The following is a 24,176-nucleotide window of genomic DNA, read 5'->3' on the forward strand; positions in this document are numbered from 1 at the left end:
TTAGATATTTTGTAGAAATAGTACACAATTTAATATTTAAGCAACTAAAATATAGAAATGCAAAATTCACAAGTTGATTTTAATATTTTATAAATATTTTAAATATTATTCCAATTTGTTTTAACACAACCTTGTTTAAAGTTATAAAAATCGTATAACATGCCATTATTTTTTTTTTTAAATTCCAAAAATTCTGTTGATGATTATGAAGTAGCTACTTAAATCCGAAGGAGCCATAATGAACACCACAAACCGTCAACGCAATAAATAACCAGAGACAAAATTCCACAGCAAATTTCAGGAGGACCGTCCCAATAATTCATCGGTATCAACACATTATTGAGCCCGTTTCTAATTGTGCGAGGCAGTGAAAATGGCAATGGCCATCGATTTTCAATTACACGATGTATGGCTGGCCCGTTATCACGATGACTCTCCTTATCCGCGAGACGATCTTAATAAAGTTTTGTAGCAGCAAAACTGTCTAGTCGCTTGTTCTCCTTGTATCGTGCGTTTTTATTGGTTTTTGCCACCGATTTTCCTATCCGGAGATATGTTATTTCGTATCGGCACTGTCTGCCAACCCCCCTTTATGGCATATTGTTTTGCTGATTCAATGCGAGGTTTTTTTTTTGGGGTTCAAAGGTTTTTATCTCATTTTATTGTAGTGTATGATTTACCTAACAGATTCATTGAAACTTTCGTTTCTGTGGAATAAAAAGAGTTTTAAGGTCCCACAGAAGTTCCAGCCACAGCAACTTATTGATTTATTTTAAAAATATCCTCATATTATTAAAAAATTTAGGGAAACTGGCACCGAAACACCAAACTTGAAAAGAAATCGATAATTGGATAATTTGAATGTCAAAAAACAATCCAATCTCATCGACAACTGAAATTAAAGCCAACCTGGAGGAAATGGGACTTGCTGAAATTAGTTCAAGGACTGTGAGAAGATGGTTAGTGGATGGGGGTTCATTTGACCCCAAACCTACAAGGAAAACCTTGGTTTCTACTAAAAATATGAAGGTCCAACTTTGACTTTCTTAGGATCACATTCCTGGACCACAGAACAGTGGGGACGAGTAGTTTTTAGTGACGAGTCTAAATTTAATTTATAAAATGATAGTCCTGCTTATGTTAAACATCCTACAGGGACAAAACTACACAAAAAGTTGGTTATACCCACAGTGAACGTGGTGGAGGTTCAATCATGCTTTGGGGATGCTTCAATTCTTCTGGAGAAGGCCCCCTTAGACTGATTTATGTACAGGGATATATTAAACAACAATTTGCTTCCATATATTGAAGAAATGATGCTCTTAATAAAGGTGTTTGAACATGAAAAGGATCCCAAACACAAATCCAAAATTATGACACAATTAAACTTCTTTCAACAATAAGTCTGGAAGGAAGACTCGTCCAAAACTTACGCACAAAGACTTAAGGCAACAAATCAAAAACGCGAATTATGCCGTCTTCCATTTTAACAACAAAACCGTTATCAATAGCAAATCCCCCGGGGGAAGCGACTGAAATAATTTATAAATGGGGAATCCACATAAATCTTTATAAACTCGCCTGGTTTTTGCCGGACAAAGTGTACATAATTTTTTTGTCTCGTTCATCATGCCGAGATATGTCAGTCTCTCGCATAAATTTCACGTTTAGTTTAAATTATTATAGTTTATAAGGGTGGGCGGGCAAAAAACACATAATCTCACTTCACTGAAACTGAAACAAATACATTGTGTATTACGATTGTGGGCCACAAATTTATAAACCCACTGATTAAATCGGATTAGGTCTTAGTTATGATGTTCAAAATACAATTAGGGCTTAAGTAAATGTTATAACGGTCTTATTAGGTGCCAGAAAAAGTAATTTAGTTTTTGGTGTATTTTAACATGCTTGAATTAAACTGCTTGAAAGCTTTTTTAAACATTTTCTCCCATCTATTTTAATTTTTTAAGTAAAAATTCATTTGGAATACGTTTGGACCAATAGGACAACAATAGTCATGTTATTGGATTACTGAGCAAATTATTAAGCTTAAGTTATAAAAATTTAGATATTTTAGATTAATTAATTTATAAATTTTATATTTTTCCACTTATAATATTCTAAATTTCATTTTTAAATGTTAAAATTCCAAAAGATTTGATTTCAGTAATTAATTAGATTCTTTTGTGTATAATAAATTTTCAAAAGTTTGATGTTTAAATTACTAATAATCTAAATATTCGAAATTATTACGCTTAAGTTATAAAAATGTAGATTTTTTAGATTAATTAGTTTATAAATTTTATATTTTACCACTTATAATATTCTAAATTTCATTTTTAAATGTTAAAATTCCAAAAGATTTGAATTTTTATTGAGTAATTAATTAGATTTTTATGTGTATAATAAATTTTAAATACAAATTTCAGTGTTTTTAAATTTTCAAAAGTTTGATTTTTAAATTACTAATAATTTAACTAATCTTGAATTTTTAATTTTTTAAATCTAAATATTCGAAATTATTAAGCTTAAGTTACAAAAATTTAATTAATTTATAAATTTTATATTTTACTACTTATAAACTTGTAAATGTCATTTTTAAATATTAGAATACCAGAAGATTCGATTTTTTATTAAGTAATTATAGATTTTTATATGTATAATAAATTTTAAATACGAATTTCAGTATTTTTAAATTTTAAATGTTCAAAAGTTTGATTTTTAAATTATTAATAATTTTACTAATCTTGAATTTTTAATTTTTTAAATCTAAATATTCGAAATTATTAAGTTATAAAAATGTAGATTTTTTAGATTAATTAATTTATAAATTTTATATTTTACCACTTATAATAGTCTAAACTTCATTTTTAAATGTTAAAATACCAAAAGATTTGATTTTTTTAAATAATTATAGATTTTTATGTGTATAATAAATTTTAAATAAATATTTCACTGTTTTTAAATTGTAAATTTTCAAAAATTTGGTTTTTAAATTACTAATAATTTTACTCATCTTAAATTTTTAATTTTTTAAATCTAAATATTCGAAATTATTAAGCTTAAGTTACAAAAAATTAGTTATTTTAAATTAATTAATTTATAAATTTCTTGAATCTTGAATTTTTAATTTTTTAAATCTAAATATTCGAAATTATTAAGTTATAAAAATGTAGATTTTTTAGATTAATTAATTTATAAATTTTATATTTTACCACTTATAATGGTCTAAATTTCATTTTTAAATGTTAAAATACCAAAAGATTTGATTTTTTAAAATAATTATAGATTTTTATGTGTATAATAAATTTTAAATAAATATTTCACTGTTTTTAAATTGTAAATTTTCAAAAATTTGGTTTTTAAATTACTAATAATTTTACTCATCTTAAATTTTTAATTTTTTAAATCTAAATATTCGAAATTATTAAGCTTAAGTTACAAAAATTTAGTTATTTTAAATTAATTAATTTATAAATTTTATATTTTACTACTTATAATTTTGTAAATGTCATTTTTAAATATTAGAATACCAAAAGATTTGATTATAGATTTTTATATGTATAATAAATTTTAAATACGAATTTCACTGTTTTTAAATTGTAAATGTTCAAAAATAATTTTACTAATCTTGAATTTTTAATTTTTTAAATCTAAATATTCGAAATTATTAAGCTTAAGTTATAAAAATGTAGATTTTTTAGATTAATTAATTTATAAATTTTATGTTTTACCACTTATAATATTCTAAATTTCATTTTTAAATGTTAGAATAGTTAGGTTTGATTTTTTATTAATTAATTATAGATTGTCATGTGTATAACAAATTTTAAATACGAATTTTAGTGTTTTTAATTTTTTTAACCATAATTCATGTATGGAACATTCTGTATGGAAAAAAATGAAACTATTTATCTTTAAAGTATGAAAAATTAGACTATTTAATTGACAAATTGTATATTTCAAGGTTTAAGGATATTTTAAATTTAAATTTTAAAACTATTTTCAATTTTAAAATTATCTTATTTTTAATTTTTAAATTATTAACCATAATTAATTTTGGTTTTTAACTGTAAAAAATGAAATTATTTATGTTTAAGCTTTTTAAGTTTAATATATATATATATAAGAATTTAATATTTTTAAAAATTTATAAAGTAGTTTTTAGTAAATTTTAGATTTTTTAATTTAAATAAAATTCTCCATATTTATTTATGTTTAAAAGAATTTAAGAATAGATTTTATTTTGGTTTGTTAATAACGAATTTCTTTAAGTAATCCATCTTCAATCCAAAGAATCCATAATTGGTAAAATATTTTTGATTATAATGGTGATTGTTTAGAAGAAATTTATGCAGACATAAATATAAAATGGCTGGCAAATATTAGTATCACAAAAACAACAACAACATTCGTTCCTAAAGCAAGGGAGTCAGTTACGTCAATAAATTTTTATTATCCAACGGTAATTCGGTCATAATTCACAGTGGAAAATCCGAAAATGAATATGTTGGAGATACAGGATATTCATCCTTTTGCACGGCATCCTGTAAAAAGCACAGCTGCCGCCGCTAATGCCCGTACACGTCACACATTCCCTTGGAAAAATCTTATCTTCCGTGCAACATATGGCTCAAATAAAAAGCCATTGCGGCGGCAATTTTACTAAAAGACTGTACTCTCCATAAATCTCGATGCTTTCCACTACTACGTAAACGTATTACACGTTTATACGTTACGTGTTGCTTGGTTGTTTGAGCCAAAATGGCACCGATTAATTCCTTCACATTTGATACATTTTGAACAATACTCGTGTGCGATTTATGTGCATCTCTTTGTCCGTCGTCCCATTGTCTTCTTTTGATGTTGTCAGAAACCTTTCACATCTTTCGCAGCTCACAGTCACACATAAATGATGGAAGAGGGGAGCAACATCCAGAATCTAATTAAAATCCGATTATAAATTGAGTGGAGACGAAGCAGTGAGAAATCCAAGGATATCCAATCAGACATTGCTCGTTTAGTGGCACGTATTCTCTTAACAATGTATCGCATCGATATCGAAAGATCCAGGCGCTTAATAAAATACGGAAATTGCACGAACATTCCATTTCGCTTAACTACAAGCCATAACCGACGCTCCATGGAGCGCATATCCATTTTAATAACTCAGTAATAACCGTTTTGGACCGTGCATTGTCGCAGATGGTGCGTTGTATGAATATTTCTTAAATATTGTTAATTTAATCTTTGCATTAAGTCACCTGAAGCCACCCGTTCTGGATGCATAAATAAATTACTTGCCATTTTGTTAAGTTGTGACTCACTCTCCTATTTAAATTTGTAAGAGTACATTCCATACAAATATGTAAATATAAAAACTGTATGTAAATTCTTTTAAAAATAAATTAATATGGAGGATTTTATTTAAATTAGAATTAACTAATATAAGAGAATTTTAAAATTGAAAATAGTGATTTAAAAGTTTATTTTATCTTGAAAATGTATAATTATTTAATAAAAAATCAAATATTTTGATATTCTAACATTTAAAATTGAAATTTGAAATATTATAAATGGTAAAATATAAAATTTATGAATTAATTAACCTTAAAAATCTAAATTTTTATAACTTAAACTTAATAATTATATTTAGTTGCGCATTCGCCATTTTTAAGAAGAGTTGTAAAAATGGTGGATGCGAAACAAAAAACTTAATTAAAATATTCAAATAAATTAGGATAAGATATTTGAAAACATAAAATTAATTGCCTTTTGGATGTAGTTGTAGTTATACAATTTGTTTGTCCATTCACGATGGTTAAACATTTATTAAACATCAAAATCATGTTTTTTATAGTATTTTAAAGGTTACTTTACTGATTAATTAAAAAAATTATATATTACCTGTAAAAAATGGATCTAACAATGACTAAAATAAATTACTTTTAATATAATCAACTTATTCTTAGAATTTGTTTAATTGTAATTAATTATTGGATTTATGGCGCATTCGCCATTTTTAACAACAGTTGAAAAAATGGTGGATGCGCAACAAAAAACTTGATTAAAATATTCAAATGAATAAGGCTGAGGTATTTGAATACATAAAATTAATTGTCTTTTGGATGTAGTTGTTATAGTATAATTTGTTTGCGCATTCACGATGTCTAAACATATATTAACTATCAAAAACATATTTTTTATGGTATTTTAATGGTTACTTGACTGATTAATTGAAAAAAATTAAATACTACCTGTAAAAATGGATCTAACAATGACTAAAATAAATTACTTTTAATATAATCAACTTATTCTTAGAATTTGTTTAATTGTAATTAATTATTGGATTTGTGGCGCATTCGCCATTTTTAACAACAGTTGAAAAATGGTGGATGCGCAACAAAAAACTTGATTAAAATATTCAAATGAATAAGGCTGAGGTATTTGAATACATAAAATTAATTGTCTTTTGGATGTAGTTGTTATTGTATAATTTGTTTGCGCATTCACGATGTTTAAACATTTATTAAACAACAAAATCATATTTTTTATGGTATTTTATAGGTTACTTTAATGATTAATTAAAAAAAAAAATAGTACCTGTAAAAAATGGATCTAACAGTAGATAAAATAAATTACTTTTAATGTAATCAACTTAGAATTTGTTTAACAGTAATTAATTATGTAACTTAAAAATCAAACTATTGAAAATTTAAAATTTAAAAACACTTAAATTCGTATTTAAAATTTAAAAAAAAGAATCAATTTAAAATTCTAAATTTAAAAATTTAAAGTAATAAAACATTTAAACATAAATTTTATCGATTAAAAAAATAGGTTAATTTAGGTTGGATTAAGTTAAGTTGTAGGTTAGGTTAGGTTAGGTCCCAAAACAATTAATTATAATAACTTAAATTCTTAATCTGGAGTTGAACTTTTTATGTCACACAAGATTATATTTTAAATATTTCAAAACAGTTTGCACTAGTTTGATTTGTAATAAATCATGTAGGCGAATATATTTTAGCAAAAAGTCCATTTAGTACATTTAGTCCATTTGCAGCAAATGCACATGCAAATTGAAGTTATTAAATATGATTAACTTTATTTTCTGTCAAAGTTTTATGTTGTGAATAGTAATCTGAAATTCAGCCATTAAATATTTACCGACAGCAAATGCGTATGGTATTTTTTAACATTACAATTTATAATTAAAATAAATTTAAATTGTTACTGTACTTTTATCTCTGTGAATATGTTTCCATTTAATTCCACCAACGCACTTAATTAGCAGGCGAAAACGTTAAATAACCTGCATTGCGAAGCTGCAGCCGCAATTAGCCTGCGACATTCCAAAAGGTCTAAGATTCGCCGAATAATTGTACAGTCGTTAGGTCGTCCTCGGGACTATCTGATCCGTTTAATGGGCGCCGGAGTGCAGCCGGAAAACCGAAACTTCTCGCACGATGTACAAACGAAATCTGATATTGTTCCGGTCTTTGGGACGGCTTTACCCGGATGCTCTGTGCAAGCGGGCAACCAGCAACGTGATTGTAATATAATCCTGTATGATACGTTTTAAGTTTTCGCCAGCAACGGAAGTAATAACAGTTCTTCCAGAAGGAACGTTTGTTTACCTGTGCCGAAATTTACGTCGACGAACTCATCAGCAATGACGGGTATGGTTTCGTTGCGGAAGGGGTGCCACAAACGTTTTCCAATATACTTTGAGTAACGGTCATCGTTGGGGTTGACAGCCACAGCAACATCTCCCAACATTGTTTCTGGACGAGTTGTGGCTACGGTAATCTCTTCATCTGAAACAAACATCCACCTTAGATCATTGTCAACCACCAGTACCTTGTAAATCTTACCAGAATTGTCCAATTTATAGGAAAAATTGGTCAAGACACCAAATTTAACAGGCTTCTGGTAACCGGGTACTGCAACATCAGTAGATCCACTTAAGTTCAAGTGTTCAACCTCAATGTCTGAAATAGCTGACTGCAGAACGCAAGACCAATTAACCAAATGATCAGCCCTGTAAATAAGACCGGCTTCGAAGAGACGGATGAAAGCTTCAGTTACGGCCTCCGACCTGGGCTGGTCCATGGTAAACACTTCTTCATCCCAGTTTAGGGAGACATTAAGACGTCGCAGTTGATTTCCTAAAACGTAAAAATTTAATTAATGTTCGATAGGAAATGGTCAGGATTTGAACTCACCTATGACGTCCCCTTTCTGTTCCTTCCACTTCCAGACGCATCTCTCGAACTCCTCCCTTCCGACGTCGTGTCTGGTCAGTTTGTTTTCTTTCCAAAGCTTTTTCTCGACCACCACCTGAGTGGCGATCCCTGCGTGATCCATTCCTGGTATCCATGTCGTTTTGACTCCTTGCATCCGTTTCCTAGTTCATCAAATTAAATACTAGATTATTGATTGATTTTCTATGTAACTATTACCATCGAACAATGACGTCCTGAATGGTGGCAGTGAGTGCGTGGCCCAAATGCAGAGTCCCCGTGATATTTGGCGGTGGTAAAATCAATTTGAGGCATTCCGTCGATTTCAAGGGTGGTTGGAAGTAATTTGACGGGCCAATATTCGCCTCCACTTTGGTCGGGACGTAACCAGCATCCAAATCTAATCGAGAACATTGTAAATAACGGATTAACAACGATAGTAAGACAATTTAGGGAATATTTATAAATAAATAACAATTTGATTACAAATATAAACTACATAAATTATTTTTTAAACTATTAGAATACATAAAATTGTTTTAAAAGCTTCTAAAAATATAAAATACTAAATTTTATTACATATATACCAATTGAAAAGATTTTGACCTGACTGAATTTTGAGAGAGACTTCATACACGACAGAGACAGTAAAAGGGTGCAAATTTGCTAAGTAGTGGGCGACTTTTACTGTCTCTGTCATGCATCATGTCTCTTTCAAAATTTGATACGCTTTCAGAACGGTATATATATTTAATTAATAGATAATAAAAGTAACTTTCATATATTTAAAGTATGGTTTATTAAAAACTTAGTAGATTTAAGAAATAATATAGTGTTTATTAAATTAATTAATTATATATTATGATCTCTCATCTTAATTAAATTTATACTCTAGAATTAATAGAGAAAAACGTAGTAAAATAAGCTAAATATGAAATCTTTTATTTGACATAACTTTTTAACCATTTAACAAATTAATTAGAATAAAAAAATACAACGAAGTATTTAAGGGGTAAAAATAAGAAAACACATATATTGTTTTTAATGATATTTTTTTTATTAGATATATTACACAATAAAAATTACTGTTCAATTGGAAGTAATACATAATTTTAAAAAAATACACAGTATGTTTAAAAATTAATATACATTATTGTTCAATTTTTTTCTAATTAATTATAAAAATGTTTTCAAGAATTTAATAAACGTAGAAAGAACATTATAATCAATGTATGAGAAAGAGTACTATTCCAATAGTTTTTTTTTTTTTTTTTCATAATAATCAAAATATAATTTAAAAAATATTAGAAAAATCAACAAAACAGTTTAATTAAATATTTAAAAATATAACAAATAATTAAAGTTTTTAATACCAAAATTAAAAAAATAATAATATTTATTTTAAGTGATAAAAAATAATTGATGACAAAACTACAAACTTTAATTTATTATTTTAATTATTAATTAATTTTAGCAAAACAATAGTGTAAACAATTTTAACAATATCAGAATAATAACACGTATAATTATTTATAAATATATTTCAATTGACAATAATACCTTTAAATAATAGTTTTATTGATTTTAACAATAAGAAAAGTAAAAAAAAATTTGGTAAATTTTAATAAAAATCAGATACACCACACAGCGACATCTACTGTCAAAAAACAAAATTAATCTTGTAAACACGTTACCGGAGAATGTTGATTTTAATAGAACCCTTGAACTTGTAAGTACTTTCACATAGCTTTTATTTAATAATTTGGTGCCGCACTTATCGTACACTCTGTACATGATTAAGTCCAACAAAATCACCTCTGTACATCACATTTATCTCACATGCTTATGCATGTTACCGAATCGGTTCCACTTTAAGGTTATATTGTTTAAGTTAAGTGAGCCTTAAGAGATGGCGCCACCACTACGACGATATTTTTCTCTAAATATTTAATAAATTATTCAAAAACTTTGAACATTAATAAACTGTAAGTTAAGTTTATTGCGTTACGATCACTTGAAAAGGAAATGCAGTTACAATGAGCAATAATTAAATATTTTTGATATTTTTACATGGCGTCCTCTAACGCCAACAAATGGAGTTTCATCAATCATATGTTTTAAATGTGTCAATAAGGTTATGTAAAATATTTTGAAAACGCCGAAAATGTCACTGTTGACGAAAAGGATCACGTCCGTAAAACACCTAATACCCAACGTAAACCAAAACCTGTTCGCGTCCAAACTAAATCGTATGACATGCCGTACTTACGCAACGAAGGGCCCCAATTTCGCCAGGAGTGCGCTAAAAATCAGCCTGACAGGCGTTACAATGGGGGCCATTGTTGGAACTGGTTACACGATTCATTTGCAAAACAAGCCCAGAGACCACATCCTAAATGAGCACACCACAATTGAGCCAGTAAATGAGATCCCACTGATAACACCATCTAGATCAGTAAAAGATCAATCATTTTGATAATGTTACTATGTGTTAATTTATTAACTGTTTTAGATTCAAATCCCTACTGATAATAGTGGTTTAAAGCTGACTTTATTCCAATATCAGACCTGCCCCTTTTGTTGCAAAGTTAGAGCATTTTTAGACTATTATGGAATATCATATGATATTGTTGAAGTAGATCCAGTTTTGAGACAGTCCATAAAATGGTCTACATACAAAAAGGTGCCCATTTTAGTGGCAAAATTACATGAGGGATATCAAGTAAGTAGTTACCAGTAAACTTTTCCAATTCTAGTATTAGTTTTTTAGCCCATGAATGACAGCACAATGATTATATCAGCCATATCTTCATACTTAAAGGATCAGAAAAAGGAATTAATTGATATTGTTAAGTGTTTCCCCTTTATAACTTTTGTTGATGAGGATGGTGTCAAAAAGAATGAGATTATGAACAGATATTTCCTAATGCTCAGTGATCAAAGTCCACAAAAATATAATGATGATGAAATGAGGTACAAATAATGCTTAATACATATCCAAATTTAATTAAAGTTTTCATTTATTTCTAGTGAAGAAAGAAAATGGAGAAAATGGGCAGATGATGTTTTAGTACACATGCTCTCACCAAACGTCTACAGAACAAAAGATGAAGCCCTTCAAGCCTTCAATTGGTTCTCAGAAGTGGGAGAGTGGGAAAAGAACTTCCCATCCTGGGAAAGAAACCTAATAATTTATGTTGGTGCTGGGGCAATGTGGCTGATAGGGAAGAGGCTCAAAAAGCGTCACAATCTGAAGGATGATGTAAGAGAATCACTCTATGATGAATGTAATAGGTGGATAAAGGCAGTGAATGCCAAGGGTACAAAGTTCATGGGGGGTAACAAGCCCAACTTGGCTGATTTGGCTGTTTATGGTGTGTTGAGCAGCATTGAGGGTTGCACTGCTTTTAATGACTTAAGGAATAAGACTAAAATTGATACTTGGTATCTATCAATGAAAGAGGCAGTTCAGAATCATGAGGGTGCAAATTCTATTTGAGGAGATTTTTATAATTAATTTATTCACAGCTTTATTATTATTATAGTCTTGTTGTTTTTACATAATACTTATGTATGAATTTGAAATAGTATTAATATATTAATAAAAGAATTAAAATTATAATTGAATAATTGACAAAATTTTGCAATTAAACAATATTTTAATCCTTCCAATAAATATTTTCAGAAGCCAAATTGGGCTGTTTTATACTTTTTCTGATATACCTCAATAAATGTTACTGTTATTTTTAAAATTGGTTTTATTTTATCCTACATCAATATATCCTTAATATTTAATTATTTTTTTGGGTTTATTGTTTATCCATCTATTTCAATATATGCTATTTCTAGAGGAATTTGCAATTTCCTACTAAAGTAGTGTTGTAATAATTTAATAAAAGTTTCTTGTAATATGTAGATGCGTTCGGGGGTTCCCCTTTTTATTAAATAGAAGTAATAGCCTGATAAGATGACGCTGTCGTACTCACGAGGTCAGAAAATTGTGATAAACACGTGCCAACACAAACTACATAAAAATTTAGTAGTACAGTATCTTTTATAAGCAAAATGTACTTGTTTTTTCTAATTAACATAAGTAAGAAATTTGAAAGTATGATTTTTATTTATTTAAATATACACATAGTTTTATAAAGAAGTTCTTTTAATTATAGTAATTATTTAACTACAAAGTATAAAGAACAATAAATTGTAAGTTAAAATATTATCCCATTGCTAAAACAAGTGCAACATTGTTGCTATCAGTTGCACACGCTTGTTGTGCATAATCTAAGGAAAATCCTCTATTAGCAATATCATCTACTTCGTCATTATTAGTCACAACAGTCATGATAAAAGGCTTGGATGAACCTAAAACAATAATCAAGTCAAGTCTGTTACTACACAATTATATAATAATTCTACTAACTGACTAAAGTAATAAATTGATTTCCACAAAATCTGTCGCCATCAATCGCAGTACCATTCGTATAATACGGATTCGGTATCACCACATAATCAGTGGTGCAGTTCTCCCCTTTCAATGGTCCACCAGGCAAAACGTAAATAGCCTCCTCCAGAGCCGTGTTGTTGGTAACTGTAAAGGAAGTACTGTCACTTCCTTGACTCCATTGTATTGAGCAGTACCCAGGTTGGACTTGGACACAAACGCCGTAGTTCTCATTTGCCATTTGTCTTGTACCTGGAACTGCTACTATGTCGGGACCTATGAGTTGATTGACCGTGTTTACGTTTATAAGGGTACCATAATTAAAGTTGTTAACTGTCCCTGATAGCGAAGTGAAGTACTGTAAACACCCAGTTGGAGCTGCAAAGAAAATTTAGAACGTACATCGTGGAAGAACCTCATATTTTTACCTTTCCAAGGACAATCACATCCTATTTGGGCTACTTTTATGTTCCAATATCTTCCAAGTGAAGTAGCGGATACGATTATTTTAATGTCACTGTCTCCATTGAAGTACACGTACATATGTTGTCCTGAGTTCTCACCGCATATTGTAGGAACAGTGGACGCACCTCCAACCACTTGAAATGAATCAGTTATGCAATTACCGTTTCCATCTGGCTGTTCCAGCGATAATGCCAAAAAGTCTAAACGTATCTAAAAGTAAATATCTATGCTTGGTTAAAATTACTTTAGTGAATTAATTGTTGTTACTTGACAAATCCCTGAGTTGCATTTTCTGATTGTATGGACACATTGTGTTGGAGCTGTGTTACCATTGGGGTAGTTGGAGCTAACAAAATAAGTATTATTGTAGGACGAAGTGGTCCCACATGTTTTTTGTACTAAAACAGTAATATGTTAAATGGTTTTAGATTTTTTTTTTTATATAATTTTATACCTAAACAACATCTGCCAATTCCATTAGCACAAGTCCCAGAAATGACTCCTCCTTTTATACCATTGCATTGGTCTCGGGTATAACAAATACCTTCCAACCCTTCCAAAGTTGAACAAATTGAATTAGCGAATCGTACGAAACCAACAGGCCAAACTAAAAACAGCAATTTGTCAAAAATATACTTGAAAACTTTATAAGTAACCTAACATCTTCCATGCCTCGAAGAGATCACGTTTTCATTGTAAATTGAAGTCACTTGCAGAAGAAATAGAGCTAAGACTTGCACCACACTATTCATTGTTTAAATAAAATGATACATATTACTGCCCAGGACTTATAGCAACTAAAAAAATAAATATTTGAATTGTACCAAAACTGCTACACATTAATATTCAAATTTGAGCTCAACTGTATGCTTAGTATATTTTAAGATTAAATTTTACAGTTAATTTATTTAAAGCATGATCTAAATCAATAGAGTATTAATTGGTAATATTAATATTATTTTTTGAAATTATTCTTATGAGGTTAAGGAAAAAATCAATGGAGGGATGGAGAAAACTTAGCTTGGAGTAACATATTTAGTAAATATATCTACTACAACTCTAAATAAACCATAATTATGACAGATATATCTGTCAAAAGGCACCACCAGGTGGTATGGTAGCGACCCACCTCTAAGATACCAAATATCTAAAGAGGACATAGACAAACTTAGAAGGCAAAAGGCGAGACAGGTATCTCCACCTGAGGTCAGAAGAACAAGACCAATCAAGAAAATGTGGCATCTTCCTCGGAAGAATTGGCATGGTGGTTGTCACCAATACTTCTATAGCTTGTGGAGTCCCAGAACCAGAAGTAATTTATGGTTATTAGTATTTATGTAATTAATTTTTCAATAACTAATCATTTTTTCAAGAGAAACCGGTTTAAATAAAAATAATAAGCAGTTGTTTTATTATAGTTTATTTAACCTAATGCTAAGGCTAGAGAAAGACTACTAGTATCAGTACCACACGCTTGTTGTTCATAATTCAACGAGAAACCTCTATTAGCAACATCACCCACCTCATCTTTATTTGTTACGACTGTCAATACAAAGGGTTTGGAAGAACCTAAAAATTAACCAATTAAAATGTGCCGCATCCAAATTATTTATTAACTTACTGACTAACGGAATAAATTGGTTTCCACAAAACCTATCAGCATCGATGGCAGTACCATTGGTATAATGTGGATTTGGTACTACCACGTAATCAGTGGTGCAGTTCTCCCCTTTCAGGGGATCACCAGGTAATCCGCGGATGGCCTCCTGCAGAGCCGTGCTGTTGTTAACAGTGAAAGAGGTACTATCACTCCCTTGACTCCACTTTATTGAACAGTACCCCGGTTGCATCTGGACGCAAACGCCGTAGTTCTCGTTTGCCATCTGTCTGGTGCCGGGAACCGCGATTGGTTGGTCGTTCCCGTCAATGTTTTGCGTCACCAAGTTGCCGTTTATGCCGGTACCGTAATTGAAATTGTTAACGGTTCCGGTCAGCGAGGTGAAGTACTGCAAACACCCAGTCGGAGCTGCAACGACACTTTGGAGGATCGTTCCTTTAGTACCGGTTTAGTATTACCTTTCCATGGGCAGTCGCAGCCGATTTGCGCCACCTTTATGCTCCACGACCTTCCGATGGAGTTGGCCGATACGATTATTTTAATGTCGCTGTCGCCGTTGAAGTAGACGTACATGTGTTGTCCGGAGTTTTCGCCGCAGATTATTGGAACTGTGGAGGCACCTCCGACCACTTGAACCGAATCGGTTACACAATAACCGTTACCGTCTGGCTGGGCCAGGGATAGAGCCAAAAAGTCCAGGCGCACCTAAAATAATCCGGTCCTAAACACTAATTTCACACTAAAACCATGATTTTACTTGGCAAATATCCGAGTTACACTTTCTGATGGTATAAACGCATTGAGTCGGTGCAGGATTTCCATTGGGGTAATTTGAGTTAACAAAGTAAGTGTTGTTGTAGGAGGAAGTTGAGCCACACGTCCTTTGAACTAAAACAGTTACGTGACAAACGATTTTAAAATTGAACAAGATTTAATACCTAAGCAACATCTGCCTATTCCGTTGGCACATTTTCCTGAGACAATCCCTCCGTTGATTCCATCACACTGTTCTCTGGTATAGCAAGTACCTTCCAAGCCTTCTAAAGTCGAACAAATCGAATTGGCGAAACGAACGAAGCCAACAGGCCAAACTGAAAAATACAATTGTATAAAAATACGAGGATGAATTCCTTTAACTTACATCTAGCATGTCTTGAAGCAACTTCAGTTTCATCATGGGTATCTGATGTAACGTGTCGAAGGAGCAGACACAATAAATAGGTATTCACAACAACACTCTTCATAGTTAAGAGTAAATGATCTATATGAATATGAATATGTATATATTAGGTGTATTTTTCTATTATTAAGAAGGTGCTAATTTGTTTCAGTTTTAAAATTGGGTTACTGGAATATTAATGACAACAGTACCCAATACTTTTATGTGAGATCAAATATTTACTTAAGACAAATCATTTGGAATCTCATGAGGTGAAGGCATCCAAAATTTTTAAATAAGTCCAACATTTAAGTTTATTCCACAAAATAAATTTACAATTATTTACTTGATTATTAACTAATTTACCATTCAAGATGAAGATAAAGCTACAATTAAATATGTGTTTTACAGTTTGAATCAAAAGTGCAGTAAATATGCGATTTGTTTTAGTTGTGAGTCACCATTTCAATCGTGACAAACGGAAACTGTGATAATAATTAATTGCAATAAAGATATTGTATAGTCAAACGTCCATTGTTCCTCACAGTTAATTGCAATGTACAAAATTTTATTGATTATAGCTGTTTTTGCTTGTGCAAAGGTAGATAAAGCTTTGCTAAAGCATCCAATATGCTCAAAAACTTTTTTTAGGTAAAGTTGGAAGTGCTGGTTGTAGAACTTCCGGCCGAAACTGGAAACACCCCCCAAGAAACAATCAAAAAGAACATTGAAAGATACGCCAAACATTTGGAAACAATTCGAGTAAGAACTATAGTTTGTAAGAAGCATTATAAAGGACTAACTAAAACTTTTTAAAGCATCACATTGGGCGTGGTGTTAATATAGTTGTATTTCCTGAATACGGTTTGACCGGGTTGAATCCCAATGTTGAGGAGTCTGCTCAATTTATCCCTGACATGTATCAGTCACATTCAGGCTTGCCAGACGTAAGTATATTTGTCAAAATATTTTAATTCAATGGGCAAACTCTTTTGGTGTTTTTAGAACATTAAACAATTAAGCGATTTGGCTATTTCTTCTGGTGTTCATTTAGTTGTAAATATGTTAGAAATGGATAATTCAACAAATACAAAAAGGTATTACAACACTCTCGTTGTCTTTGACACTTATGGAAGAATTATTGCAAAGTAAGTAACATAAATTACTACAATTTATTGAGTAAATTTTAGAAATCCGGATGTAAATAAGTCCTATTGTTTCAGAGCAAGAAAATTTAATCTGACTCCAAAAGAAAAAATGAAACTTACACCGGGTACCTCAGTAGCAACATTTACTTTCTATTTGTACCAGTTCTGTTTGCTGATCGGAGAAGACATTTTAACTCTCGAAGCATTCAATAATGTCAATACCTTCGCTGGAGTAATAATTTCTTCATCTTGGCAAAATACACTCCCATCAAACTTGGGTATAGATCAGTCCGCCCTTTGTTTTATACATCTTAAAACCCTACATTTGTAGCGACAAGCATCGCATACGGTTATTTCAAAAGAACGAAAACCAAAGTCTTCTACTCGAACCTCAATAATCCTGAAGAGGGCATCAGTGGAAGCGGATTGTATTCGGAAGAAAAGGTGGACGCAGAAATGACTGGAACAAGTCGAACCATAATGAAATACGGTCTATACTTTCCTGTAAGGATATTAGATTAACTGTTGGCATATGTGTATGTGATGTTGGGGTCAGGAAAAAGTTTTTAACGTTTGGCTTAAAAATAACTTTCTTTAAAACAACTTTAATTCAACAAACACTCTCGTAATCAACAATTATTTGCCAACAATCCATGCCAGGAGAAAATATTGTAGATTCTTGAAACTGAAGTGAAGATCAATCTCAACTTTAACATCCTCTTCAAAGGAATCTTCTTTTGAGTATTTATTAGTTGTAGTTTTATGAAGTAGTATGGCACCTTCTCTATTGACTTCACAAACTTGTTTTTGAGTAAACTTTTCATAAACTTAATCAATTTGTGATCAGTAGATAGTTACACTGATCATTTGGCTTCGTTACTCTCACTTAATTAATCTGTACAGCTTTTTGATGTAATTCACTGTATCAAACCTCTTTCTAATGGTTGATTCTATTGCTATTTCTTCGTTGGTACCTTCAATTCAACCTTGATTTTGTTCTTCTTCAATCCTTTCACTGCAAAGTACAGCAAATTTATTCGAATTATACTTTTGAACGCACCATTTTGTAAAAATATATGAAAAAATAAATGGCAAAGAAGTAAATAGAAAGAAAAATAAAATATAAATAGTATAGATAGAAAGAGCATAAAATAATATCTACAATTTATTATAAAATCATGAACCAAAAACGTAAATTACTTTTTCTAAAGCCTAATACTACTTTTGTTTTGTTTAAATATATGTTATATTTATTAGGGAATGCTATTCCCATATAATTCAAATCAACATGAAAAAGCCAACGAAGAACTCACCACTTTGGGTAAATCTGTAAGGGAAAGTCATTATCTTTTTTGTAATCAATTAACAGTATGTTTTTAGGAAAGATTTGCAAATGAAGATCCTATTTCCGGATTAAAACTGATCACCCAACTACCAGAAACTGTTAAAAAGACACCAGCAATAAAAAATACCATCATTAACGATTATGGACGATGTACATTGGTGACCACCACCGATTTATCAACAGTTTATCAGTAACTAACACTCTTAGTAAATTTTTTGATTGACTATTTGATGGTTCCAGATTAATTGCGTACGAAACCATCGAACGAATTGGTAGTCGTGATTATTTGTCGTATTTTTGTGGGATAATTCCAACTGACACAAATTTAAGAACGAAAACCAATGTCACTTTGGAAAAAGTAACGATCACAATCCAACCAAAGACTACAGAGAAAATTATCACTTTGCCCATAGTTGCCGATTATAACTTCTTACCTGCTGATTTCAGCTACAACGTCAGTGATGGTACTGTTGCAACAATTCAAGACAAACGAGACATTATCGTGTTTGGCATCAGAACTTTAAAACCGATAACCGTTAGTTACATTGCAAAGACATAAAAATTTGTGGAGGTGTACAAAAGCTTTTTTAGATTATAAACATTGGGACAGCATCAATTTTTGTGGCACCCACAAAATCTGCTCAGCAAACCATTAAGACGAATATTGAAAAGTACAGCCTGAGATTAGAGAAATCCAAGGTGAAAAAATATATTTAACTTTAATAATTTCCGTTCCAACTTTTCGATTACAGGGGGAAAATTGGCACTGCGATTTGTTGGTACTTCCGGAATACGGTTTGACTGGCTTAAACCCTGATCTTGAACACTCAGCACAATTTTTACCCGATATAAATGTTACCCCTAATGAATATCAAGATGTGAGTATGTTATTATTTTCAATTTTTGCACGTTTGAGCCCTATTTTTTTAGAATATAAAGGCCCTGAGCAACTTGGCAATTAAATATAAAGTTAATTTGGTGGTAAACCTTTTAGAATTTGAGGCAAAAAAGTATTACAATGCTCTTGTGGTTTTCGATAAACTTGGACGGTTAAAACAAAAGTAAAATGAATTATAATTTCTTTAGTTAATTATAGTAACAGATTTTAGTTTTAAGGACACGTAAAATAAATTTGACACTAAAAGAAAGGGAACAACTCAGCCCCGGTACTGAAATCAGAACTGTTGAATTGAGTGGTTTAAAATTAGCTTTATTAATTGGCGAAGACATTTTAACACCAGAAGCTTCCAAATTAGAAGACGTTGATGGAGTTGTAGTTTCGTCAGCTTGGGGAAACGAACCTGAAGGTGTATTAATTATATTTTTTTAACTTAATTTAAACATACAATTTTTATTAACTTCAGCAAACAAAATCGCAGATGATTTCCACAAAAAGAAAAAAATCCCAGTCTATTTGTCAAACCTCTTCGACCCAAATGAAAGGGTAACCGGGCCTCAGAACTATTTTAGCGACGTTATTCAAAGCAACTATGTTAATCATGAGTTCATTAAATCGGTAATAAGTTGTTGTAATCTTAAACTTGTTCTATAAAAAGTGTTTCAGGAAAATGGCTTCATTGTTCCAATTAAAAGAACCTCCATTAGGGTACTACCAAGAAATAACGTCAAACTTTTGGGAAGTTATGTGTGTCAAATATTTACATCCACCGACGTACCTTCAATATACCAGTAAGTATAATAATCATTTAATAATTAATTAGCTAATTAATTGGGTGACTTTCAGGTTCGTAATGGAAGAGACTAAGAGGACCGAACAAAAAAACGATATTAGCTACTTTTGCGGTTTGAAAATCTATAATAATCAAATAATAGACGTCACTTTAAGATATGTTAAAATCGTGGTATACGCAGTGATGGACGAAAACATCAATATACGTCCGATCAGTTTCGATTATTTTTCACAACCTGTTAATTATAAAAAATATTTTAAAAATCACTCTGTGTCGGTTGAAATAGAGAATAAATCGAATATTTATGCGTTTGGAATTAGAATTACTAAAAATGGATAACTATGTTATTACAAATATCCCATTTATTAAAAAATAATGTAGTAATGTTCATCTTACACAAATAAATAAATTGTTCAATTAAGTGATATTTATTTATGAATGATAATAATATTATTTTATATTTTTTAACATAATAATTTTCAAATTAAAACAAAAGTACAAATTTATAGATGATTAAAAGTAGAGAAGAAAAAATTAAAACTAAATTTTAACAAAATATAATCAATCACCTTTTAATTTTCTTGACTGTTGTAAAGTAAATTTATTAAATTAATGGAAGTAAACTGTTATTTGTTGAAATAAATAAACCAATAACAAAGTCAAAGACATGCTTATCACTGTTGTTAATTTTTATTAAGATATAAAGTATGTTATAAATATTGAACATTGGTATTAGTTTATACAACTGCTCAGTACTCAGTGAAGACTTAAACAAGTCACGGAAAAATGAGTCCTTACTTCTTTCTAAGTTTTCTATTTGTTACCATTACTGTAGTGTGTTCCATAAATTTGAGAGGTAAGAAAATTTAACATAATTAATTTAATCATTTGAAATTTTATAAATAGGTATATAAAATAGAAAAATTTAGTAGCAAGTAATCTTAACTGACCTTTAAGGGAAAAGCTTTAAGTAACAGTTGTAAAGATAAAACACCTGTTGTTTCATATTCTTATTGTAATTTTAATAATCATTTTCATATTAATCCAGGATTATGTTCGTCTCATGATTTCGAATGTGAACCAGGAATATGTTATAATAAGAAATATAGATGTGATGGAGGGTACGATTGTATTAATCGCAGAGATGAAGAAGGATGTGGTACGTATTCAATCATCATAACCAACCTTATGAACGCATATGTAATGACAATGTGACGTGTATTGATGAATGAAAGTTGTTCCTTTGTTTAATTTTTACTATACATAATTATGTGTAGTAATAATTACCACAACAAATAATTTTATCACAAAAAAAATAATTATGAAAATTTCTAAAAAGGTTTATGTTGTGGGGAAAAATCTCAAATTTTTTTATTATTTATGTATTTTTCTTTAACAGATTTTTAAGTAATAGTAGTAAAGTCACACTAAATAATCATTATCATATTAATCTAGGACCGTGTACCCCTAATGAATTCGAATGTGAGGCAAACTGGTGCATCGAGAAGATACACAGATGTGATGGAATTAACGATTGTGATAATGGAAGAGATGAAGAAGGATGTGGTAAGTACACAATCATCAGTTTTTATAATCTGTACAAGCACATGCTGATAAGGATGTACTATTTATCTCTTCTGAAGAATATTAATACAGAGGTTTATATAATTGAATATACAACGCCTTTTACAAGTCATATAGCAACATTTTACCTTATTTTATTTACTCTTGATAGTTCACAAATAATCTTAACTGATCTTTTAGAAAATGACTTTGAGTAACAGTTCCATATTCTTATTTGTAATTTGAACTATATATATAATAGATCACCAATTTACTCTTTTATTAGTTCCAGCTTGTCAGCCCTTTGAACTCAGATGTCACAACAACGTGACGTGTGTCGATGAAAGAAAGTTCTGCGATGGAAAAGCGGATTGTCCAGATGGCTCAGATGAAATACACTGTAGTCAGTTCTCTTTAATTAGTTTTTTTTCATTTTTTCTGCAAAGTTTGAGCTTTTTAAAAGTTAGACATAAAACACTTTGTTCAGTTTTTTACCACAAATAATTATTTTTTCTTAAAAAATATAGTGGGGTAGATATAATATAATAAAATTAATTAAAGAGTTTATGTTATGTGGGAAAATCACAAACTTTGTACATTTTTAAATGTTTAAAGTAACTAAAATGTTTTAGGAAATCGGTTTATAACAACAATTGGAGGTAAACAATATTATATTGAAGACTTTCTTCAGGTAACTTATTATTTTTAGTATTTTATGAGTTGTGATCAATTTTATTGTTAAAGGCAACTTGGGAACTAGCTTTTCTATCATGTCGTAAATATGGCTTGCACTTGGTGTCCATGGAAAACCCACTAGCAAAGAAAAATATAAAGGAATATTTATTAAAAAATGGTAAGTCAAAATATTATTGGTATGTACAAACTTTTGTTTAAAATATAAAATGATCAATTCATTTGTAGACCTCAAAGAAAAAGCATTTTGGACTTCTGCAACTGATAGTCATTTAAATTCATGGTACTGGTTGGACATAGGATATTCCTTAAAGGACAAAATTGAAAACAATTCGACTGATGAAGAAAACCATTGTTTAGCAATTAAAGGAGACATTTTCTATAAAACAAACTGCGATGAAACTAACTATTTCATATGTGAATATAGACTCGATCAGCCATTAAATAATTAACAGTTTTTGGTGTCTGCATAAATGATTTGTGTAGAAATAAACAATAAATAATAAAATTATTTTCTTTTTCATTAGTATATTATAAAGACCCTTAATTGAACTCACTATATCAATCATAAATTTACTAAATTTTAGTACCTACCAAAATTATCTATTTATTTGTTTCCACACATCTTCATTCACATTCATTTTGATGTTAAGTTTCCGGAATATTTACCAACACACTGTTACTAAAATGCTCAGAACTGATTCATCATTGGTACAAATTTAGTTTCATCTAAGTGATCAGTGGTGATGTAACTGTGAAGAAGGTTAGACTGATCAGCACGAAGAAATGAATCTTTACACTTCTTTAATTGTTACTATTATTAGTGTAACTACGGCACTACCTCCTAATAGTCGTAAGTATTTTTTGTTTTGTATTCTCTTTTGAATCATTGGAGGTGTTTCAAAAATAAAAAAGTTACCAAAAACCGGTCCTTTAGACAATAATCGAGGTGAACAGACTGTGAACCTTGAACAAGGTTTATTCATCATTATAATAAAATAATTTTTAACACAGTAAGTAATCAACTATTTGTTCACGTTTATATTTTTTCTGTTGGATAATTTGTATCTTTGTTTGAAAAATTAGTTTTGTTGGTCCACAATAAGTCGATAATTGTTTCAGAACATCGATTTTTAACATCTATTGGAGACAGACAATATTATATTGAAAATTATCTTAAGGTAATTAATTGTTCTTTCGTAGTGGCTAACCTAGGTGCATTAATATTTTATTTTTAAGGCAAATTGGGAGTTAGCTTTTCTAACATGTCGTAAACGTGGCCTCCACCTGGTGTCCCTGGAGGAAAAGACGTACCTTAAACAGTTAAAGGACTATCTATCAAAAAATGGTAAATCAAACTACTGTACTTTCAGTTTAAAGTACAAAATTAAAACATTATTTTTAGACTTAAGAGATAAATCATTTTGGACGTCCGCAACTAATAAGAATTTGGACTCTTGGTACTGGTTTGGTGTTGGAGAACCATTCAAAGACGACATTGAAGGCGATTCGAATAATGAAGGAGGTCATTGCTTGACAATGAAAGGAGATTTTTTCCATAGCACAAACTGCAATTCAACTAATTATTTTATATGTGAATATATACCCAATCCATCATCCAGGTATTAAATTTGCTAGTAAATAAAACTGTACTTGGTGAATACGTATTTTATTTACTAAATCATCAATAATTTCATTTCCATTTGTTACAACAATCAACCTTAGAGTTCCAATAATTCATAGAAATGTCGTACATTTAAATACACGTTTGTCAACAATTATAGAGGAAGATATTTGGCAC

The 24,176-nt window shown here is 30.2% G+C and overlaps 7 protein-coding genes and 1 long non-coding RNA gene across 9 annotated transcripts in view; 4 read left to right on the forward strand and 4 right to left on the reverse strand.

Annotated features, from left to right (window-relative positions):
- Positions 1-10,257, reverse strand: part of LOC109598870 (valine--tRNA ligase) — a 48,211-nt gene extending 37,954 nt beyond the window's left edge. The window contains exons 1-5 of the mRNA XM_049962728.1: positions 9,944-10,257; positions 8,469-8,649; positions 8,232-8,413; positions 7,881-8,174; positions 7,644-7,823 (exon numbers count right to left, since the gene is read on the reverse strand). Of these exons, the coding sequence (XP_049818685.1) occupies positions 7,644-7,823; positions 7,881-8,174; positions 8,232-8,413; positions 8,469-8,649; positions 9,944-10,043 (937 nt within the window). The 5' untranslated portion in view covers positions 10,044-10,257. The remainder of the gene's footprint in view (positions 1-7,643; positions 7,824-7,880; positions 8,175-8,231; positions 8,414-8,468; positions 8,650-9,943) is intronic.
- Positions 10,258-10,345: 88 nt separating this feature from the next.
- LOC109598859 (prostaglandin E synthase 2) lies at positions 10,346-11,999 on the forward strand. The gene is made up of 4 exons (XM_020014779.2): positions 10,346-10,704; positions 10,762-10,971; positions 11,020-11,222; positions 11,280-11,999. Exons 1-4 carry the CDS (start codon positions 10,414-10,416, stop codon positions 11,746-11,748), a joined length of 1,173 nt encoding a protein of 390 aa, XP_019870338.2. The 5' UTR covers positions 10,346-10,413; the 3' UTR covers positions 11,749-11,999.
- Positions 12,000-12,468: 469 nt separating this feature from the next.
- Positions 12,469-13,236, reverse strand: LOC109598851 (uncharacterized). Its single transcript, XM_020014770.2, has 3 exons — positions 13,122-13,236; positions 12,673-13,071; positions 12,469-12,614 (listed from the first exon to the last, which is right to left on the reverse strand). The coding sequence occupies exons 1-3, from the start codon at positions 13,234-13,236 to the stop codon at positions 12,469-12,471; spliced, it is 660 nt and encodes a 219-aa protein (XP_019870329.2).
- A 27-nt stretch (positions 13,237-13,263) lies between these two features.
- LOC109598869 (uncharacterized) lies at positions 13,264-13,874 on the reverse strand. Its single transcript, XR_002191518.2, has 4 exons — positions 13,820-13,874; positions 13,613-13,765; positions 13,426-13,556; positions 13,264-13,368 (listed from the first exon to the last, which is right to left on the reverse strand). It is a non-coding gene; the product is annotated as an uncharacterized LOC109598869 (long non-coding RNA).
- A 707-nt stretch (positions 13,875-14,581) lies between these two features.
- Positions 14,582-16,037, reverse strand: LOC109598852 (uncharacterized). Its single transcript, XM_020014771.2, has 6 exons — positions 15,918-16,037; positions 15,715-15,867; positions 15,534-15,664; positions 15,235-15,481; positions 14,780-15,184; positions 14,582-14,727 (listed from the first exon to the last, which is right to left on the reverse strand). Exons 1-6 carry the CDS (start codon positions 16,018-16,020, stop codon positions 14,582-14,584), a joined length of 1,185 nt encoding a protein of 394 aa, XP_019870330.2. The 5' UTR covers positions 16,021-16,037.
- Positions 16,038-16,465: 428 nt separating this feature from the next.
- On the forward strand, positions 16,466-20,530 carry LOC109598862 (uncharacterized). Of its 2 annotated transcripts, XM_049962772.1 has the most exons (16): positions 16,466-16,536; positions 16,587-16,697; positions 16,754-16,882; positions 16,941-17,083; positions 17,159-17,361; positions 17,415-17,587; positions 18,341-18,412; positions 18,464-18,618; positions 18,669-18,963; positions 19,020-19,127; positions 19,181-19,306; positions 19,359-19,489; positions 19,545-19,735; positions 19,793-19,944; positions 19,993-20,117; positions 20,173-20,530. In XM_049962772.1, the coding sequence occupies exons 1-16, from the start codon at positions 16,492-16,494 to the stop codon at positions 20,456-20,458; spliced, it is 2,445 nt and encodes an 814-aa protein (XP_049818729.1). In that variant the 5' UTR covers positions 16,466-16,491; the 3' UTR covers positions 20,459-20,530. The 2 variants fall into 2 exon arrangements, with proteins under 2 accessions (XP_049818729.1, XP_049818730.1); XM_049962773.1 differs by lacking the exons at positions 19,793-19,944; positions 19,993-20,117; positions 20,173-20,530 and having other exon boundaries at positions 19,538-19,687.
- Positions 20,531-20,859: 329 nt separating this feature from the next.
- Positions 20,860-22,886, forward strand: LOC109598861 (very low-density lipoprotein receptor). Its single transcript, XM_020014780.2, has 7 exons — positions 20,860-20,975; positions 21,168-21,278; positions 21,575-21,685; positions 21,969-22,085; positions 22,315-22,373; positions 22,427-22,535; positions 22,604-22,886. Exons 1-7 carry the CDS (start codon positions 20,906-20,908, stop codon positions 22,825-22,827), a joined length of 801 nt encoding a protein of 266 aa, XP_019870339.2. The 5' UTR covers positions 20,860-20,905; the 3' UTR covers positions 22,828-22,886.
- Positions 22,887-22,985: 99 nt separating this feature from the next.
- On the forward strand, positions 22,986-24,004 carry LOC109598853 (uncharacterized). The gene is made up of 4 exons (XM_020014773.2): positions 22,986-23,228; positions 23,498-23,556; positions 23,615-23,723; positions 23,781-24,004. Exons 1-4 carry the CDS (start codon positions 23,162-23,164, stop codon positions 24,002-24,004), a joined length of 459 nt encoding a protein of 152 aa, XP_019870332.1. The 5' UTR covers positions 22,986-23,161.
- The last annotated feature ends 172 nt before the right edge of the window (positions 24,005-24,176 follow it).

This window comes from Aethina tumida, chromosome 2 (genome assembly GCF_024364675.1).
Source record: "Aethina tumida isolate Nest 87 chromosome 2, icAetTumi1.1, whole genome shotgun sequence".
Taxonomy (NCBI): domain Eukaryota; kingdom Metazoa; phylum Arthropoda; class Insecta; order Coleoptera; family Nitidulidae; genus Aethina; species Aethina tumida.

Excerpts from the sequence above, each read along its gene's own strand:
- LOC109598859 (XM_020014779.2), top strand. The coding sequence starts at position 10,414 with ATGTCACTGTTGACGAAAAGGATCACGTCCGTAAAACACCTAATACCC. Across the intron at positions 10,972-11,019 it reads AATTACATGAGGGATATCAA|CCCATGAATGACAGCACAAT; the intron begins GTAAGTAGTTAC and ends TTAGTTTTTTAG. Across the intron at positions 11,223-11,279 it reads TATAATGATGATGAAATGAG|TGAAGAAAGAAAATGGAGAA; the intron begins GTACAAATAATG and ends ATTTATTTCTAG.
- LOC109598851 (XM_020014770.2), bottom strand. The coding sequence starts at position 13,236 with ATGTACGTGTACTTCAATGGAGACAGTGACATTAAAATAATCGTATCC. Across the intron at positions 13,072-13,121 it reads ATGTGATTGTCCTTGGAAAG|CTCCAACTGGGTGTTTACAG; the intron begins GTAAAAATATGA and ends TTTTCTTTGCAG. Across the intron at positions 12,615-12,672 it reads TCAATTTATTACTTTAGTCA|GTTCATCCAAGCCTTTTATC; the intron begins GTTAGTAGAATT and ends TTATTGTTTTAG.
- LOC109598852 (XM_020014771.2), bottom strand. The coding sequence starts at position 16,020 with ATGAAGAGTGTTGTTGTGAATACCTATTTATTGTGTCTGCTCCTTCGA. Across the intron at positions 15,868-15,917 it reads TGCTTCAAGACATGCTAGAT|TTTGGCCTGTTGGCTTCGTT; the intron begins GTAAGTTAAAGG and ends TGTATTTTTCAG. Across the intron at positions 15,185-15,234 it reads CTGCGACTGCCCATGGAAAG|CTCCGACTGGGTGTTTGCAG; the intron begins GTAATACTAAAC and ends GTGTCGTTGCAG.
- LOC109598862 (XM_049962772.1), top strand. The coding sequence starts at position 16,492 with ATGTACAAAATTTTATTGATTATAGCTGTTTTTGCTTGTGCAAAG. Across the intron at positions 19,307-19,358 it reads CCCCTAATGAATATCAAGAT|AATATAAAGGCCCTGAGCAA; the intron begins GTGAGTATGTTA and ends CTATTTTTTTAG. Across the intron at positions 19,736-19,792 it reads TTGGGGAAACGAACCTGAAG|CAAACAAAATCGCAGATGAT; the intron begins GTGTATTAATTA and ends TATTAACTTCAG.
- LOC109598861 (XM_020014780.2), top strand. The coding sequence starts at position 20,906 with ATGAGTCCTTACTTCTTTCTAAGTTTTCTATTTGTTACCATTACTGTA. Across the intron at positions 21,686-21,968 it reads AAGAGATGAAGAAGGATGTG|TTCCAGCTTGTCAGCCCTTT; the intron begins GTAAGTACACAA and ends CTCTTTTATTAG. Across the intron at positions 22,086-22,314 it reads CTCAGATGAAATACACTGTA|GAAATCGGTTTATAACAACA; the intron begins GTCAGTTCTCTT and ends AAAATGTTTTAG.
- LOC109598853 (XM_020014773.2), top strand. The coding sequence starts at position 23,162 with ATGAATCTTTACACTTCTTTAATTGTTACTATTATTAGTGTAACTACG. Across the intron at positions 23,229-23,497 it reads GGCACTACCTCCTAATAGTC|AACATCGATTTTTAACATCT; the intron begins GTAAGTATTTTT and ends TAATTGTTTCAG. Across the intron at positions 23,557-23,614 it reads ATATTGAAAATTATCTTAAG|GCAAATTGGGAGTTAGCTTT; the intron begins GTAATTAATTGT and ends TTTATTTTTAAG.